General features: G+C 36.4%; 1 protein-coding gene and 1 long non-coding RNA gene across 3 annotated transcripts; one reads left to right on the top strand and one right to left on the bottom strand.

The window, feature by feature from the left end:
- The first annotated feature begins 1,210 nt into the window (after positions 1-1,210).
- Positions 1,211-2,838, top strand: LOC131006548 (uncharacterized). Its single transcript, XR_009095579.1, has 4 exons — positions 1,211-1,292; positions 1,362-1,423; positions 1,643-2,510; positions 2,587-2,838. It is a non-coding gene; the product is annotated as an uncharacterized LOC131006548 (long non-coding RNA).
- A 1,635-nt stretch (positions 2,839-4,473) lies between these two features.
- On the bottom strand, positions 4,474-17,207 carry LOC131006531 (E3 ubiquitin-protein ligase listerin). 2 transcript variants are annotated; one of them, XM_057933683.1, is made up of 18 exons: positions 16,997-17,207; positions 16,758-16,872; positions 16,604-16,666; positions 16,088-16,165; positions 15,837-15,928; positions 15,103-15,205; positions 14,427-14,579; positions 12,793-13,439; positions 12,178-12,658; positions 10,838-11,304; positions 9,573-10,293; positions 8,181-8,871; positions 6,932-7,941; positions 6,364-6,822; positions 5,946-6,176; positions 5,198-5,635; positions 5,010-5,087; positions 4,474-4,748 (listed from the first exon to the last, which is right to left on the bottom strand). In XM_057933683.1, the coding sequence occupies exons 1-16, from the start codon at positions 17,050-17,052 to the stop codon at positions 5,408-5,410; spliced, it is 5,595 nt and encodes a 1,864-aa protein (XP_057789666.1). In that variant the 5' UTR covers positions 17,053-17,207; the 3' UTR covers positions 4,474-4,748; positions 5,010-5,087; positions 5,198-5,407. The 2 variants fall into 2 exon arrangements, with proteins under 2 accessions (XP_057789666.1, XP_057789667.1); XM_057933684.1 differs by lacking the exon at positions 5,010-5,087.
- Between the last annotated feature and the right edge of the window lie 51 nt (positions 17,208-17,258).

The following is a 17,258-nucleotide window of genomic DNA, read 5'->3' as shown; positions in this document are numbered from 1 at the left end:
GAGGGCAAATTGATATCAATAAATCAAAAACACATAATCAATTAGCTATATACAAACCCTAGGTTCAGATTAGAAGACTAGCCAGACATCACAAAAGAAAACATAAACATAATTAAATTGAACACAATTGTAAAAACAAATTGCATAAAAACCGAATTGAAACGATTGTAGCGGCTTGAATCTTCAATCTTGATCCAAGCCTTGAAAACTGGAAAGCTAAAAAGTTCTAAAGCTATAAAACTGAAATATGAATGTTAAGAACTGAAAAACTAAAGCTGGGAACTCTAAATAGGTCAAAAGAAGACCTATTTATAGTGTCAGGGTAAAATACAGTGTTTGAGCTCGAAAATACTTGGAAAAACGTAAAAAACGCGGAAGGAAACGGAAACACGCCTAAAAACGGCGACCCGTTCGGCGATCGCCGTCTGGGTCGCCGAAAAATGGCCAATTTCTTCATGGATTCGGCGACCGCCGAATTTTCCACCGGAGGCCAAAAATTGAAACAGGGAATTCGGCGACCTGGCCGGCGGTCGCCGTCTGGGTCGCCGAATTTTTACTGCTGCGCGCGACGTTTTTGTTTCAGCCATAACTTTCTCGTCCGAACTCCGATTTATGATCCGTTTGCGCTCACGAACTCGTATCGAGACGATCTACAACTTCTATTTCAGAACATTGTTCCAAATTCGAACTCAATAAATCTGCAAATTCCTTCAAAGTTCGAGTAAGAATCATGTTTCACAAGATAAAGCAAATTAAGCACAAAACAATCATCCAACACTCAATTTCCTATAAAATTAACATCATATGAATATTAAAAAACCATGGAAAAATGAGTGTTATCAACTATCCCAAGCAAGTGGTGTGTATAAATTATTGTTTGAAGACCTAATTACTATCTTTTTGTCTATTTGGCAGAGATGATGTATAGAATTGTCAGAAAATGACTAATTATATGTCTTTTGATGATGTGTTATGAAAATGTTCACTTTGTTTGGAGTTCATTGATTTCTTTTCAGAAAAATGATATTTTGATGCTTACCGAATTCCCAGCAATAAGTTTCATTCCAGTGAAATTTATTCCTGTTGTTGAATGATATCATACCTTTTTGTTCTGAATTTTCAGTTTTGGGAATTTCCAACCATCTCCACATATGTCATTCTAGGGTATGAATCTCCTAGAATGATGGAGTTATTGGTGGTACCAATTGGAGGTACCAATTTGCTTAAAATATTTCTCATAAAGATTTCTTACAATGTTTCTTGAAATGTTATTTGATCTTCTTAAATTGGAGGTACCAATTTGCTTCACTCATTTTCATTTAATTAGTTTTTATTACTTTTTGTCATATATTTTCGTTCAGTTTTTGCAGAATCTGTGGATGATATCAAAGTACTGGAGAGATCTCCAAATATCTATTCCAAGGTAAAAGTTTTAATTTTTGTCTTTTTTAAATGTTATTTGCTCTTAATTCCTATATATGCCTTTTTTATCTAATATTTTTTTTCTTCATATTATGCAACTGTTAGTTTATCAATATAGCTCAATTATGATGGAGGTGGTGTCACATTTTGTTGGTTTGTGTTGTATGTTAACTTTTGTGTTTGACTACAAAGCTTATCTTTCCCAGTTGTTATTGTGCAGAGGAACCACCTATTGGCTGAGGCAGAGGTGGTGGGAGGAGAGGGAGGCGTAGAGGTGGCCCAACTGGTATTATGGCTGAAACCTTTATTTTATTATTCTTTTGACCTGTACTAAGGGCTTTGAGCAACATTATTGGTATCCTTTATTTTTCCTCATTATATAGCCTTCAAACTTTGTAGAGATAATTTTGATTTAATTTAAGATCTTTTTGTCTGCAGGGAGTTGGGCCCAGTATAGCAATAAGCTTTTCGGTGTACTGAGACTTTTACTGAGATGATTTTACTTGTGGGCATCCTTTTGTATATAAATGTGGTGTATGATTCTTTATTTTTTACTAAGCTTGATGATTCTACCGTATTGGTGAGCCTTGCTTATGGTAATCTTTCTGGCATTGCATCATCAACAAGTGGGAAACTTATAATGGTGATTGAGTTATAATATATTACAACTTGAAACATTTCTGTTTTATTAGTTCAGTTGAAGGTAGGCTTAACATGCTAAATTATTACGATATTTTACTTGCTGGGCATTTTGTTTTCTTGAGTTGGTTATGTCTAGATATGTAATTCAGGCTGTATGGAAATTCGGTAAATTTCTTCAGCATAAGTTTGCTTCCATTTCTGCATCTTTCATCTTTTTGCATCTACGGTTTGCCTCTCTTGACAACTTGTTGCTTTTCCTTGTTTCTTTTTTATATCTTCAGCTTCTAAGTTTGAGCAGCATGTTGGTCGCAAGACGAAGCACCCTAAGAACCAGATATACTTTGTGAATGGCAAGATCCATCAGATAGTTTAGGAGTTGAGAAGAACCTCAGAGAGTATGCAATCCAGCTCTCCTATAAATCAAAAGGCCTTCTACACTTGGAAAGGTATTGAAACTCTCACGTGCTACTTCTCTCCTGAAAGTTATATGTTGCTCATTGCTTTATGTTTTCATTGTTATAGAATCATTTGGAGACCCGCGAGCTTCAGCGTATATATGGGAAGGAAGAGCTAAACATATGAGTAAGAGTATTTTCATAAAGGCAGCCTGGTCTTGGGAGCAGGCTGGTATAGTGGCTCATTTTATGTGGAGCCCAAGTACTGTAATATTGTACATGCATTTGCTAAATTGAGATTTATGTATATTTTGTGTGGTAGGAGCTTAAGAGATTGGTTGTGCATATGCAGCAAGCAATGTAAATTTTTTGACCAACATCATTATAAGTATAATCGTTTGCTCTGTTAGGCAGCTATATACTGGATATATGGATTTCTTACTTATGTTCCTATTTTGACTAAGTCCTGATTTATATTAATAGCAATACTAGAATTAAGTTACTCATACCAATAGTTAGGTGCAAGTAAAAAAGAAATGATGAATCACGTTGATTGATAACTTGATTGAGGCCCCAATTATCCTTTCTGAAAATTCTTCCTTTTTGGGTTTTGTTGAAAGTAGAGAGAAAAGTAGAAGAGAAGAGAATAGCGTAGAGAGCGTAGAGAGAATAAATCTGTATGAGCGTATCATTATGAGGACTAAATGCCTCTATTTATAGGAGATACGAAGCTAGGGTTAGGGTTTAGAGTTAAGTCATTTAATAGGGAAATATATATTTTATATATATTTACAACAGGTTTAGAGTAAAAAGGAAGCCTTTTTATTTTATCCATAATCTAATTCGTGTGTGCTCATATTCTAAATGGCAGAAATCACCAATATGATTTGTTTTTTGATGGATTAAATTAATGCAGATGATGACTCATGAGTTACTAGAACTTGCTGCTTCTTTTGAGTATTTGCCGGGTAAGTTGTACGGAGTATTCTGTGGCAGACTGATAGGCCTAAATTTGTATCTGCACTCTGTCATACCAACTGTGCTTCAGCTTCTGTACTATCTCTTAATTGATTCTTATTTTCTTCTGTCAATAGTTTCATTTGGTTCATGCCCTGGATAACCATTCATTTATCTTGGACTTTTGATCTGCAAAAGTCTTTTTAGCCTCGACTTTTCTTCATTATTTTACTTTTTTGTGATGAATACATATAATCTACATTTGTAAAGATCAACTCAATATAAGGATGCTGACAAGGTTGCAGCTTTATAATCTGTTTTTCCTACATTTGATTGTGTAGCATTTATTAGAGAAGGTGGCTAGCCTGATTTTCACATTCAGTGTGCACATTAATTTCCTATTGAAATTAAGTTGATCGTTTTCTATTTATGTTGAGATAAAATAAGCTGCAGGATTTGACTTTAGCATATATCACTACAGGCTCTGCTAATTTAGATTTGTCATGGCCATTGAATTACAATCTGACAGCAGTTGGTTTATTTTGCTTGCCCCATTTTTGCCTTTTGAACAATTTGAGGTATGAAAAATATGGTTGCTCCCTTTCTTAACAAGAATAGAAATAATGTTCTATTCCATACCTATAATTTGGTTGGTTGTAGTTTTATATTTCAATTATTTTGGTCGATTGTAGTTTACAATTGTTTTTAGTGATTTATTTGATAATCTTGCTGAAGATTTTAATAATGCTTCTTTGTGCTTCACGAATATGTTAGATAATATTGGTGTTAAATGCTTCTTTTTGTGCTTAATTTTAATTACTTAATCGTTAATTTACCAACTTTGGGAAAAAATAATTTGTTATAATTTCATAAAGGAGTTTGCTAATAAATACTTGATGTGATTTATTTTAATTAGTTGATGCATAGATTTATATGTAATTTGATTTAATTTACAAGGTTTGTCTTGCTTTCATGAATCTGTGTAACTTAATCGAATAATTTAGAATTAGTGATGCATTTAGATGATCTGCTGAGAGTGCTCTAAGACCTCAAACAATTGAGAGAGTAAAAACCAAACATAATTAATTCTCTAAACACCTTCTGCGGTCGTATACGGTATGGCTACACCAGATTTACAGATTATCTGTAACTCTTTTGATCCTCAATTTTGAGCTGTGCGTTACGATTTACAAGTTGCAAAGCATGTAAATGCAAGGTGCATTCCATATATATTTTTTCAAAACTCTGCATTTAAACAAACAACACTTAATCCAACCACGCAAACATGCGTTTTATCCTCTTTCAGCCTGCGCGTGCCCTTCCTCCACTCACCTAAGTTGCATAACAAATAAATGCCCAACATTAGAAATAATTTAACTATTTCACAAGTAGCATCACATGATTCATATCACATTAATACAATAAAGGAGCAAGGATGCTGAATCTTGGAAAATTCACATTAGTTAACACCAATTAATCCAGTATTCCCCTTGAGATTAAATCTTGGGAAATTCACATCATGTATTTCTCTCGTCCTACTCCTATATTAATATGAAGAATACAAAACCAATTAAGACAGAAAGTCATATTTACCTGGGGAAAAGAAATCACTCATACTGCTCCCACCAATTGCAAACTTGTGTGGGAAAAAGATCACGATTGGAGACGGAACTGAGTGCATTCGGATTCCCAGAAATAAATCAAAGAGAGTACAATAATATGAAAACGACTGAAACATCTTAAATTTTTCTAGGCACAACAAAAGGGGTCAAATGATTTACCATGCAATGAAAGAGACAGGAAAGCCTTCATGAATAGGTTGACAAGTTTGCTCAATGGAGCCCAAGGATCACAAACACGAACATGTTCCATCGATCACCCCAAGTCCAGTTTTACAAGTACTTATTGTCCTGGTTCTATACTTGTGAGTTGCAGCAAGAATTGAGTTCTGCTCGAAGCTGAGAACGAAATCTACATCTTAATTCACAGCATCAGAAGGGAGACTGGCACAATGGACAAGTTGACTTGTGAGAAGTCGAGAACCACTTGTAGAGACAAGCTGAATGAAATTTATGCTTGCATGTCTTGCATGCAAGACGTGGCAAACTGTGGCTGACAGTATGGATGACACTGTAACAAATGGGGCACTCCTCAACTCCTTCGAATTCCTTGTCAAAATTGCTTTTCCATATCCTTATTGCTTCAGCTAAGGCCCCATTCTGTAGATTCCAACACATTATCACCATTTAATGTTCATGTTTAGTGTTTCAAAAGTCGAAGCTTCATATCAGTATGGCTTACAATAGGTAAATAAGCAGTAAATATCTAGATTTTTCACTAGGATAAAGTATCTTAGGGACAGATAATGAACAGTAATTCATGCACCTAGAAGCTGACGGGAATTCAACAATAAGCATCGAGTTCCACCAAATGATGTACGTAGTAAGTGGATATGATGTGGGTTCAATTACAAATTAAGAGGAAGATTGGTCCCAAGATGGTACAAGTAACTAAGTCTGGCGGAAATACCTGATTACGGACAAATGCCATCAGTGACATTAACCATTTTCTTCGCTTGACCTCACTAATGCCAAGGCTCCTGGTACAATCTACATCAACGGGTTTCAGGGGATATGATGGAGGAAGGTGAATCACTAGATCCATCCCTGTCTCGTCCTTCGTATAGGTTGCCACAACCTCATTAGCTGACTTGCTCACGATAATGGAGAAATTGTCATCAGCAAAACTAGCTTTCTTAATCTGAAAAAATAAACAAGACGCTCCAGTCAAACAAAAATGCTCCCATAATATACAAAAACACAAGACCACTATTGCAATTTCAGGAACAGTACCGCTAGAGTCAAAGATAGAAAGCCAATAAAACCCACTTTTTCTTGGCCTTTATAATAGCCACATATCATGAAAATCTAGACCAAGCAACACAAACCTGAGATAATTCATTTGATATCAATGTCGGGCTACACCATGCTTTTGTGAAAGATTCAATGGCAGATAACGCTGAACGGTCCCTTATATCACTAAACCACCCTCGGACATATGCTGGAAGATTATGAAGCATCAAGCCAAATATTGCACCGGCCAGTGAAGCCATTTTTGCAGGTTCAATGGGCCAAAGCAACTCTACAGAAAACAAAATCGAACTTGTTGTGACAGCACGTCTTGCAGCATTAGCTGCTTCAGAGACTTCTGCAGGAAGTTCTATATCTTTCCTCTTTGAACTGGTGCCCATGTAGGGATCCAAGGGAATGTGCTGGAAAAGACAGTCCAGTATTCCTGGATTCGTAGAATTTTGCACATATTGGATCATTCTCTCCCTTTCAGGTGATGACGAAGGCAAGGATACTATATGTGATAGCAGTAAAGACCAAGCAACTAATACATTTACCTGACAATTTAACAGAAAACCAATAATCATTATGAATAAGAGTATAGGATAGTACAAAAGTAAGAAAGCATGCCATCAAATGTTTTTGCCTGAATAAGATTTTACTCACCCGTTCATGTGCCACTAAATCCATTTCAAGAACCTCATGAGGTAATTTTTCTAGTTTGCGTGAAATTTCTTCCCTTAAATGAGCATTTTCTGCTGATGGTGTATCCAGAGAATCCTCATTGTTGGTGGTACCATCATCCATGTGGCACGTAAAAGCAGATTGAACCACAGGCTCAGTCGACAGAAGAATAAAAGCAGCATACTGCAGAGGTGGGAAAGGTTTGCATGAAAATACTAAGGCATACAAAGAGCTTATGGCTCCTTCACTTATCCCCCAAATCTCTAATGATTTAACAGCTTTGTCTCTTGCATGTGGACTAGACTGAACAGAACATGAAGCAACCAACTCCCAGAACCTACAATGATCAAGCCTAGATGATGCAACAATAGAGGAAGCCTCAGGACAACGTGAATTCGCCATTGCCTCCGCAACAGCAGTGCAGAAAAACAAACGCAGAACACCTTCAAAAATACGATCCGTGATGAATTCCCACTTGTCATCCCCCAAAGGATTTACAGTTCCATCCTGTAACTTGTCCTGTGATCCAATTAGGGAACAAAGCAGAGAAAACCCGACAAGTGCATTTCTCGCAAGTTCTATGGCAAAAGGATCACTAATCACTACATTTTTTTTAATCTTATCCAATGAAGCATTGGAATCACTAGGTCCATCCATTAAAGAGTCATTGATATTTTCAACAATTTCTTCTATCATGACTACTGCTGCTTCAATCCAAAATCTTAGCTGGTGCAGAGCAAACTTCCAGTCATCTTCATCAAAATCTTCCCAGCAATAAGCAACTGAAATAACAACTAACTCCGACACCAGCTTCTGAACCAAAGGTAGTTTATTTATAACAGCTGAGGCACCGTGCCTCTGCTTCAGAAACAGCTCATACAGAATGGTTCTCTCCATAGTGGAGGCATACCTCCCTGGTTTTGCCCCACCTATCAACTCTGTTACTTTTACAGGGAAACAAGAAATAACCAAATGAAGCCAGTCCTCCATATCTGCAGAAATTTATGGCAATTGGTGCAATTAGTTATTATGGAAAATCATTGATGCGACAAATATAACTATTCTACCCTTGTAAATAACTAGGTACTACCATACATAAGTAGAACCAAGGGAAAAGTCAAAGCCTTAAAACAAAATAGGCGAACTACATTTGTTAAAGATCGGATTCCTTTTACTCCAAAACTGATAATTATTCACGATGTATATGGTGTATGAAGAAAGTCTGGAGTACCTTCTCCAGTATGCCATGTATTCAGTGGAGGGAATGATACGGCTTTCTTGAGCCAGTCAACTGTCGCGTTATGGAATTCACTCAGTCTATACAAATCACGCTGATTGTTCATAGAATCTCCATATCCAGTGACCAAAGGGCCAATAAGTATGTTCACAACAGATGGTAAAATCTTCAAACAATTTGAATTTACAGTATCACCAATGTAGAGTTTCTCTAGCAGTAATTTGAATAGTGATGCAGCCTTTTTATTTCCCCACACATCTTCTTGGAAAAATATGGAGAGTAAAGACGCTAGCGCTCTCAAAAAGGGTTCCTCAACAGCCTCTAACTCATTAACCGAGGCATGCCATAAGAGATTTAACCCACTTCCAGCTCCATGGACAAGAGCACCATCAAGCAAAATTGTCAAAATGGAATCTGAAAGCCCATGATCTCTGCTCTTCATGTAGCTGAGAAAAGATGGTAAAAAGGAACTGAAAATACCGCCGCCAAGCCACTTCCATGTGCACAAAATTTCAGCAGCAAGCCAGGGCCGAGAATAATGTGATTGATTGATTGCCAAGGTATCCACAGAACCCTCAGCCGAAGAAGGTGATCCCTCAAATACAACACCAGCTATTATTCTATCAAATCCAATTTTAGATATTAGTTTGTCAACCAAAGCAATAAAGTTGGTATTTTTGGGTTCCTACAAAACAAATTGTTATTGTTAGCTTCCATTGCCTCAGAAATACAACTGCAAAGCATCTAGGATATGACCATGTAAGATATGATTGGCAGTAAGAAATATTTCCTAAATACATGTCTCAAGCAAACGACTAAATAGACAACTTTTACTAACACTGAGACTGCTACAGCAAGCAGAAAATTCCAGTCATCTAGTAATTTTTTTCACCTTCTAACAGAACCTAATCTAAAATCTAATCAAAATCAGGAGCAAGTAAAATAGATAAGATTTTATGAAGCCGAAATCTATAAAGAAATAATAAAACCAAAACCACGAAATTATAGTTCAACTAGAGTACAGTTGATGGAAAATACGACATTTGTTACTATAGTAATCCGGACATATCCTTTGAAACTTCCAACCAGATAATTCGCCCTATGAATGTCCCTACTACCTCTTGCACATGAATATAAATTTTTTTGAATAAAACATTTCTTTAGAATAAACCCAAATTTAACCTAGGACATTCAGGTCAGAGCACTATACAGTAGATGAATATTTATCAGAAGCTCCAATAGTTTGCGAGGTCACTTGTATCTTGTATAAATAAAGAGAGAGTAAGAACAAACAAAAATCTTTAGACTGGCTTAACAAGAGAAGGGAGACCAGTAAGCACAATTCTGATAAAAAGAACAGGAAAAACAGAGCACGACACAACTCACATGAATAGGTACATTGTCATTTCTCAATCTGGTTTCTGTCTTATCTGGCACAGCCCATAATGGCCACAACTCGTTCTTACTCAACAATTGCTCCAACAACTGTTGTTCCTCAACTTGGTCTTGACAGAAAAATTCAAAAATATCAACTGCCCAACGGCAGCAGGAAGAAATAAAATCGTCTGAAAAATATTTATTATCCATAAACATAATGCATTTTATTGACTGTATTAAAGCAGTTGCCAAACCCTTCCGGCTATTTACAGCAAAAACTTTGAATAACTGATCACATGCTTTGCACTGGAAGGCACGGACGGCCTCATAAAATGACAACCTGGTCTCAGTCTTTCCTAAATGCTCTTCATCAAACTTGTCCTCGGAAACAGTGACCCAGCTAGATTCCCAGTCAATTATGAAAATTGCAGCCAATATGTCTTGAAGAAGCTCGCTTTCAGGCTCAATTGTACTCAGACAAAAAGAACTACCACTGAGAATATCTAAGGCAAAACGAGCCTTCTCCAAGACAGTATCAGAGGATCCCATACTGCGGTCCAAATGACATCTCCCATTAAACAAAAAAGAACATAGATCTTGAACCCAAGAAAATGCAGAATCCATCACAAAAGTCGTTAGCCTCTTGCGGACTTCCTTGAATATCAGAACTGATGTGTTCCATGAGACAAAGGAAACATTATCATCCTTTGATCCTCCACCAAGGACAGCACTGTATAGAAAAATAGGAACATACAGATTAAGAAACCAATATTCTACTTCTCAAAGTCAAAGATAAATATAGACCTTGGACCTCCCCTCTTACAAAAGGGAGAAATTATCCCAAAATTATCTCTGGCTACGTCTGATATACAAAAGGCCTTGAATTCTTAATGATTTTAAACCCACCAACCAACACTAAAATTTACCCGGGGCTTTGAAATTCTTAAAGCTTTCCAAATATATATGCTCAGTTAATTGTTCAATCATTTAAATTGATATACATGAACCTGCTTGAAACATATAAACTGCCTTCAGCCAATGCATTATTTCTAATTATGAAGCACCATTTTGCAACATAGAAAGAGTAAATGAAGAATGTATTCGCTATCCTCCTACTGATCTAACTGAGCTTGCCATCTCAGTCCACTCAAGTAAAAGAAATATTAACATTTTAAAATGCAGGGTGGAGCAAGAGAGCAGACACCATTTCTGAGTGAGCTTAATGCAATCTATGTAAAAAATGAAATATTTTAGAGAGATTTCTTTCTGCCTACCACAAAAATTGAGCATCAGAATTTCCAAATGGGGGACAGGCTTGTGCAACATAAGCAGCAACCAAGTCCAGAAGTTCATGACGCCAGTTGTCCTGATACAATGCAGACTCTTGAACAGTCTTCCTAGTTCGCTCCCTTACCTTCTCCATCAGAATAGCCAAGACAGATATGCAGTTTCTGTCCATAGTCACAGGATCAAAACCAACCTTTTCTCGGTCCACTAAATATGAAACAATTGTGTCCCACTGCTCCAAGAAGCACTCATCATCAAGTAAGGCAAGCAAGAGATCCAATCTAGCAGCAATAGAGGGACTAAATCTTTTTAAGCACCAAGGAACAATTATTTCATTGAATGACTTCAGAAAATGTTCTTCTCCCAAATCACTACATGTCAGCTCTTGAGTTATCTTGCGTGGTCCAAATATGGAGACAGAAACTAAAATAATCTGAACCGCGTCTGGTGAATCCTGATTTAGAGCAAATTTTCACAATGATGTTATGAATGACTAAAATATATGTCAGTGCCATAAAAAAGAAAAATAAGAGAACCACAACTAATAAGAATATTAGGACAACAACAGAGCCCTCTTTCTGGATGTATACATATATATGAAACTAAGCATTAACAAACTATCAGTATGCACTAGGACATCATTTCCATGAAAGACAGCATAAATCTCCAATTGTCAAGCCAATGAGCCAGAAACCAAAGATAACTGCTAAAATGATGAACAAATGCTAGTCCTTAGTGGAAAAATATAGGCCAACTAATATAATGTAACATCACTTTTCAGATATAGTTAAGAATCTAGTGGTACAATTAGTAGCCTAGCACTAGCCCACAAGCACAGAGATAAACAAGCTCATGTAAACAAGAGGAAATATTGACCTTTCCAGTAGCATCTATCTTTTCAAGATGAATTAAGGTCTCGCATAAAGCACTGGTCTCAATGTTTTTGATTTCTCATCTTATTTCAAGTTCTAACCTATTTACTATTTACTATTTAGCAATCAAGAGCCAGTGATGCAGCTCCCAGTGAGGAAGCCTTTTCAACACTTGAAATGACTTTTTTCAATAAATCCCTTAAAGATTATTCTATCTGAAGCTTTTCTTTGTTGGCCATTTAGCTCTTAGCACATTTTGACCCATGACACGAATTTCATCACTCAAGAGGAACTAATCAGATGGATTATTGAAAAAACTACATACAATATTATTATTCTTTCCAATGATCAAATTTAAGTTCGAGTCTAAGTCTATCAGAACTACTTTAGAAAAATAAGAATCCATGACATATAAACTAAACACAGAGTAAATTAAATAGCCTTATTTTACTTACAAGTGTCCCAATTAATGGGAAAGACTTTCTCAAAGTGGGCCCGACTAAGTCAAGCAAAGGCCATGTCTCTCCTTTCTGCACCCCATCAAGTAGTAAAATAAATTTGACCATCTTCTGCACTTTTTGAGAAGCATACTCTGTTTTCTGAAATATTTCCAGACAATCCGCTTGAAATTTCGAAGAGAAAATCAAGAGCAGATCATGTTTTATGCTATGAATCCTGGAAATGATCTTAATGATGCATTTCCCAAGACTTTCCCCATGATCCCTCGAATACTTACCGTTCACTCCTTCACTTGACTCCTTATTAATAGGCTGGATGTTACTATTTGAATGACTCGAAGAGTATGATGAAAAGGGTACAACATCCTGGTCTTTTGAGCTGGATGACGATAGATATTCGTGCCAGAAAAGGCCTAACAGAATCTCATCGACAAGCTTACATTGTAGATGGTAAATAGCATCTTCCCCATCAACATATCTGATACCACGTAGGCACAATTAAGTGTTAATTCTTCAGAAGATAAAAAGGAAAAGAAACTGCCATAACCACTACGAATTTCATGGATAGTTACATAGAGTAGATAACTGCTGCATATTCATTTGAGTCCATACCTGGAAGCATTTCTCAAGCTCCAAACAAAACATTCTTCCACTGCAAGAAAAAGTGCAAGCCTATCTGCATGTGATGAATAAGACAGGTTTCTCCCTTCCCAGAGGCTTTTAAAAAACTCAATAAGAAATTTCTCCCCATTGATTGTATTTGCAGGCACTGTTTCTAAAAACAGAACCAGAGCTGGATATGATACTTGCTGAGACCCAAAACAGCCATTTTTAAGAAAACTTAATAATCGGTTTACTACAGTTTTCTGAACATTCACAAAGGTCCAACTGTTTGGAAAGCTTTTCGTAAAAAGCAACAAAGTTTCCCACATTGATGAATGGCAAGCTGGGTTCTTTTCTTGGAAAGAACCAAGTATGGTTCCCGCAAGCACTTTCATATCTCCTTCATTGATTGCATGGGGAATGTTTTTCAAACAACTTCTGATCACAGAATATGCAGCTGATCGAATAACTGGGCTTTGAGACTTTAGAAAGTCCAGAAAATAGTTATGATTTGAGAACAACTTTTCTGCAGAAGACAGAGCAATGCTCCGGGCTTTCACTCCATACTTCGATTCACCTGTTACATATTCTGAACCAGATCGGGCGAAGAAAATATCATAAAGAGCTGTTACTGCCAGTAATGATGAAGACAGCACCTGCCATCCAATAAAATATAAGACGGAAAGAAAACATGGAAGACAAAACATAACAAGAGGCAACAATACGAAAAGAACAAGTTTCATAGAAGACTATCAAAAGTCGGTGTTGGGAGCATCAACAATATAAGAAAAAAAAGATTATTTCAGAACTCAAAAGATTTCTTTAAGACCATTATGAAAGGAAAGTTACATGTGTATGAAAAACAAACAGTGGTGATTTGGTCATCTTCTCCCTATCTAGGCGGTAGACTGGTTCTATGGTCATGCAAATATATGCACTTGCTAACCTACTTAGCACCGGTTAATCACTGGGCTGAATTCGCAGGAGGACATGAGAGATGATCACAATTCAGGATAAGATTAAGTTATCTTTTCTTATTCTGTCTCTAGTATGTGCAGATTCAGATAAGTAGGATTCACAATGGAAGCAGAGTTCAAAGTAAAAAATGATAAGTGAAGAGCTGCAAAAATTGCTACTTGAGTGCTTATATTCCAGAATTAATTAACATACACTAAAACACAGGCAAAAATCATCATTATACATTCAGATAAAATGAAACAGAAGCTAAAACTTTTTCTGTTTTCGTATCAAGGTCCAAAAGCAATTACTTCTATTTTCATGTTAGGGCATAAATTCACACATATCTGTAGAAGCAATACAGAAGTCCCTTGATGTGGATAGAGTAGAATTGTAAAAAGGCATATATTGGCATAGATCAGCATAAGCGGAACCAAACAGATTGATACCATAATCAAATGCACCACAGCAAATTTCCTGAATTGTTCCCCAGTTTTAAAAAGTATGTATGAATCTTAACATTCAGAAAACAAATCAAAAGAATTTACTCTGGCCAATGCTTGGAAGGTCATAGAATGCCCAGCCCAACAGGTTGAAATAACCAAGTTTATATAGTATAATAACAACATATGATTTTAGAGGATTAGTCTGTCAATCAATTAAATGAGACCCATACCCATCATTACCTGCTGGTGCATTTCTTCCAGTTCATCCGATGCAGTAGCTTTATCAGACAAACTCTGTGGAGTGAGCTTCAAATTCTCTTCTATGTATGTAAATATTTCCGTTGAATAGAACATCAAGGCATCTACTCTTTTCTCTTGAGACGGAAAGGCAGTCTGTAGATTAATTGTAAGAGCAGACAATTACCAGAAACTTCATTCAATTGAGAAACAGTATAAAAGTTTAGAACTACTGAACTACATTCAATGGAGAAACAGAATATCAATATATCATTGGACCAAGTGTGCCAGGATTTTCCAAGACATTGACAAAGGGAGGGAAACTGATGAAACTGATTTTTTCAATAAAAGTTGAGCATTTACAGTTAATACAACTTCAATTTTCATTATGCATAATTGTAAAAATAATAACTTTAGTTGATTTAGAGTAGCTGCTGGTTCCATCATTAAGCTAGCTAGTTGTTTTGAATGCAAAAGTTGTAGATACACATGCACTCTACTCCAATCAAAACCAGTAAATTTCACTTGCAGTTCTTATTTCTTTGCAGCATGAATGGAATTAGAATCCTGACTTTCACAAGGTACAAAAAATAATTGGTATCCACTAGAATAAATCAATTATAGAAAGACGAAAAACAAGAGCATATAGGTTAACAACATGCTCCAACTATATAGACACCTGAAATGACCGTTTTGCAGCTTGGGAAACTTCATATATTGAATCAAACTGTGAAAACCACCATGGTCCTATCAAAGGCTTTAGGTGTGGAGCCAAGTCTCTTCTGGAAATGGCAAAAGAAAAAGATGACAATAGTACACTCAGCAAAAATAACATTAAAAAAATAACTTGCATGCACATTATCCGTATGCAAAATTGATAGCACAATTAACCTTTTTCTTATTGTCCATGGACTGATCAAAACCTAGTTTTTGCCAAAAAGGGAAGTGTATATTTTCATCATATTCTTTCTCTAAAATTAATAACTAACTAAAAGGGACCCGTTAAATAGAAAACCAAATTCTTTACCCAAACCATGCTTCTTATCTGCTGAATAAATCTACCAGCTTGAAGTAAGAATTAGGAGAAAGTGAGGTGAGACTGAAGTCTTAATATTGTTCTTTTATTGAGAATCGTCTAAAATTATAATGAAAAACACAGCATTGAATTCAAAATAATTATTCAAAAGGTTATGTTGTTGCATGAAACATGATCCAGTTGGTTTATTATCAACGATGTGGTTGATAGGAATTGTAAGATGACTAGATTATAACTGCCTAGTCCTAGACAACAGCATATCTATATATACAAAGAAATCTGGCAGTTCTAATTTTGTTGAAATTTTAAATTCCAAGCATCTATGTCAATGACATCATTGAATTAGATCAGTCAGATCATATGAACAAAGCACAAACCCCACAACAGTGACAAGATTAGTCATGGTATCATGCGTCGCTCGTCGAACCTCTCTGTTGTAATCCAGCAACAGCTTCTTGTACTCAAATGCCTTTGGAAGAGAAAATGAGAATTAAGTGTATGAGAATTCGAAGCAATGTAGTGATGAGTCAATCTCATCCCTTCAGTAAGAACTGGTGAATGAAGATGGACCTATACTTCGACAATACAGTTTACAAAACAATGAGTAAATATATGGACATGAGCTTACCCACTGAGGAATGATAATTATTAATTCCTTTGTAGATTTCTCTTCCATAAGTTGAGAAAGTGAGGTCAACGCTTTAAGCTGTGTAACAATCAAAAGTAAGATATCTACTATCTAGTGCAATATTAAATGTTCTACACAACAGAAAAAAATTAACAATTCAATATTCAGGTCAGAATATTCAATAATTCACAACAAGGTAACCCTTTTTCATATAAAGCATATACAACTCTAAAAAGTCAGATTAGTCAAAGACACAGAAACAGCTTGACGAGACAAAAAAAAAAAGAACATAATGGCATACACAAACTTAATGCCGATATAGCAGTCACTATTTTTTAACGGAAGTAATTTATCATATCTCCAGCTATGATGCCTCTTAACAAACTTCCAAACTTCCACCATCGACACAACAAACAACAGTCGACACAGCATCAAGAAGGCCAAGGTGCACAAAATCCGAACGAAAAAAATTTATGACAAGCTCAAATTGCACGCAGCATTACAATTTAAATATACCTTAGTGGTGGGATCTTTGCGCGAAAGCCGCTTCAAGTGCAGCGCCAGGTCGCCATCAATATCCTGTTTCGCCCACAAAATTCAAACGAAATACTTGATAATTAAACTCAAAGTTGTCATCTTTTTAAGCAATAAAAACTGAATTAAAACTGACCGACACAGGAGTGGCATCAGGCGTCGATGCAATTGATGAATCCACCCGCGAACTCCCGACATAGCCTCCGAACCCCACCGCTGTGGCGCCCGACGGCAACAGCGAAGCAGCCATGCTGCAAATGTTCCCATTTTCAATTTCCCGTCCAATTAATTATTCTTTTTGGAGGGGATTTCCCATCCAAATACTTGACAAATTAGAAATAATTAATTGTATATTGGGGGACATAAAAAAAGAACCTGCTGCTGGAGGGGCGAGACTTGGTTCTTGCAGCATCTCCCTTCGCTCTCCCCATTCTCTGCAACTCGAATTGAATCAGCTGAAAAGCTAAGATTTTTCTAACAACGATTCAATTTGAGCTGAAATCAGCTGCTCTGTTAATGGAGGTTTTGGGTTTTGGCTGAAGGAGGGAGAAGAGAGGAGAGAGAAGAGGGGGCTGTTCCAAAAGGAAACGGAACAACACTGCCGTATTTATAGCTCCCATTTAAATGACAATCTTGC

The sequence above is a fragment of the Salvia miltiorrhiza genome, chromosome 1 (genome assembly GCF_028751815.1).
Source record: "Salvia miltiorrhiza cultivar Shanhuang (shh) chromosome 1, IMPLAD_Smil_shh, whole genome shotgun sequence".
NCBI classification, from domain to species: Eukaryota; Viridiplantae; Streptophyta; class Magnoliopsida; order Lamiales; family Lamiaceae; genus Salvia; species Salvia miltiorrhiza.
Note: the sequence above shows the minus strand (reverse complement) of the source record. Positions and strands in the feature narration are given on the sequence as shown.

Coding starts and splice junctions, on each gene's coding strand:
- LOC131006531 (XM_057933683.1), bottom strand. CDS start 17,052: ATGGGGAGAGCGAAGGGAGATGCTGCAAGAACCAAGTCTCGCCCCTCC. Junction 14,580..15,102: donor CTGCAAAACGGTCATTTCAG/GTGTCTATATAG, acceptor ATTAATCTACAG/ACTGCCTTTCCGTCTCAAGA. Junction 7,942..8,180: donor TACATGGCATACTGGAGAAG/GTACTCCAGACT, acceptor AAATTTCTGCAG/ATATGGAGGACTGGCTTCAT.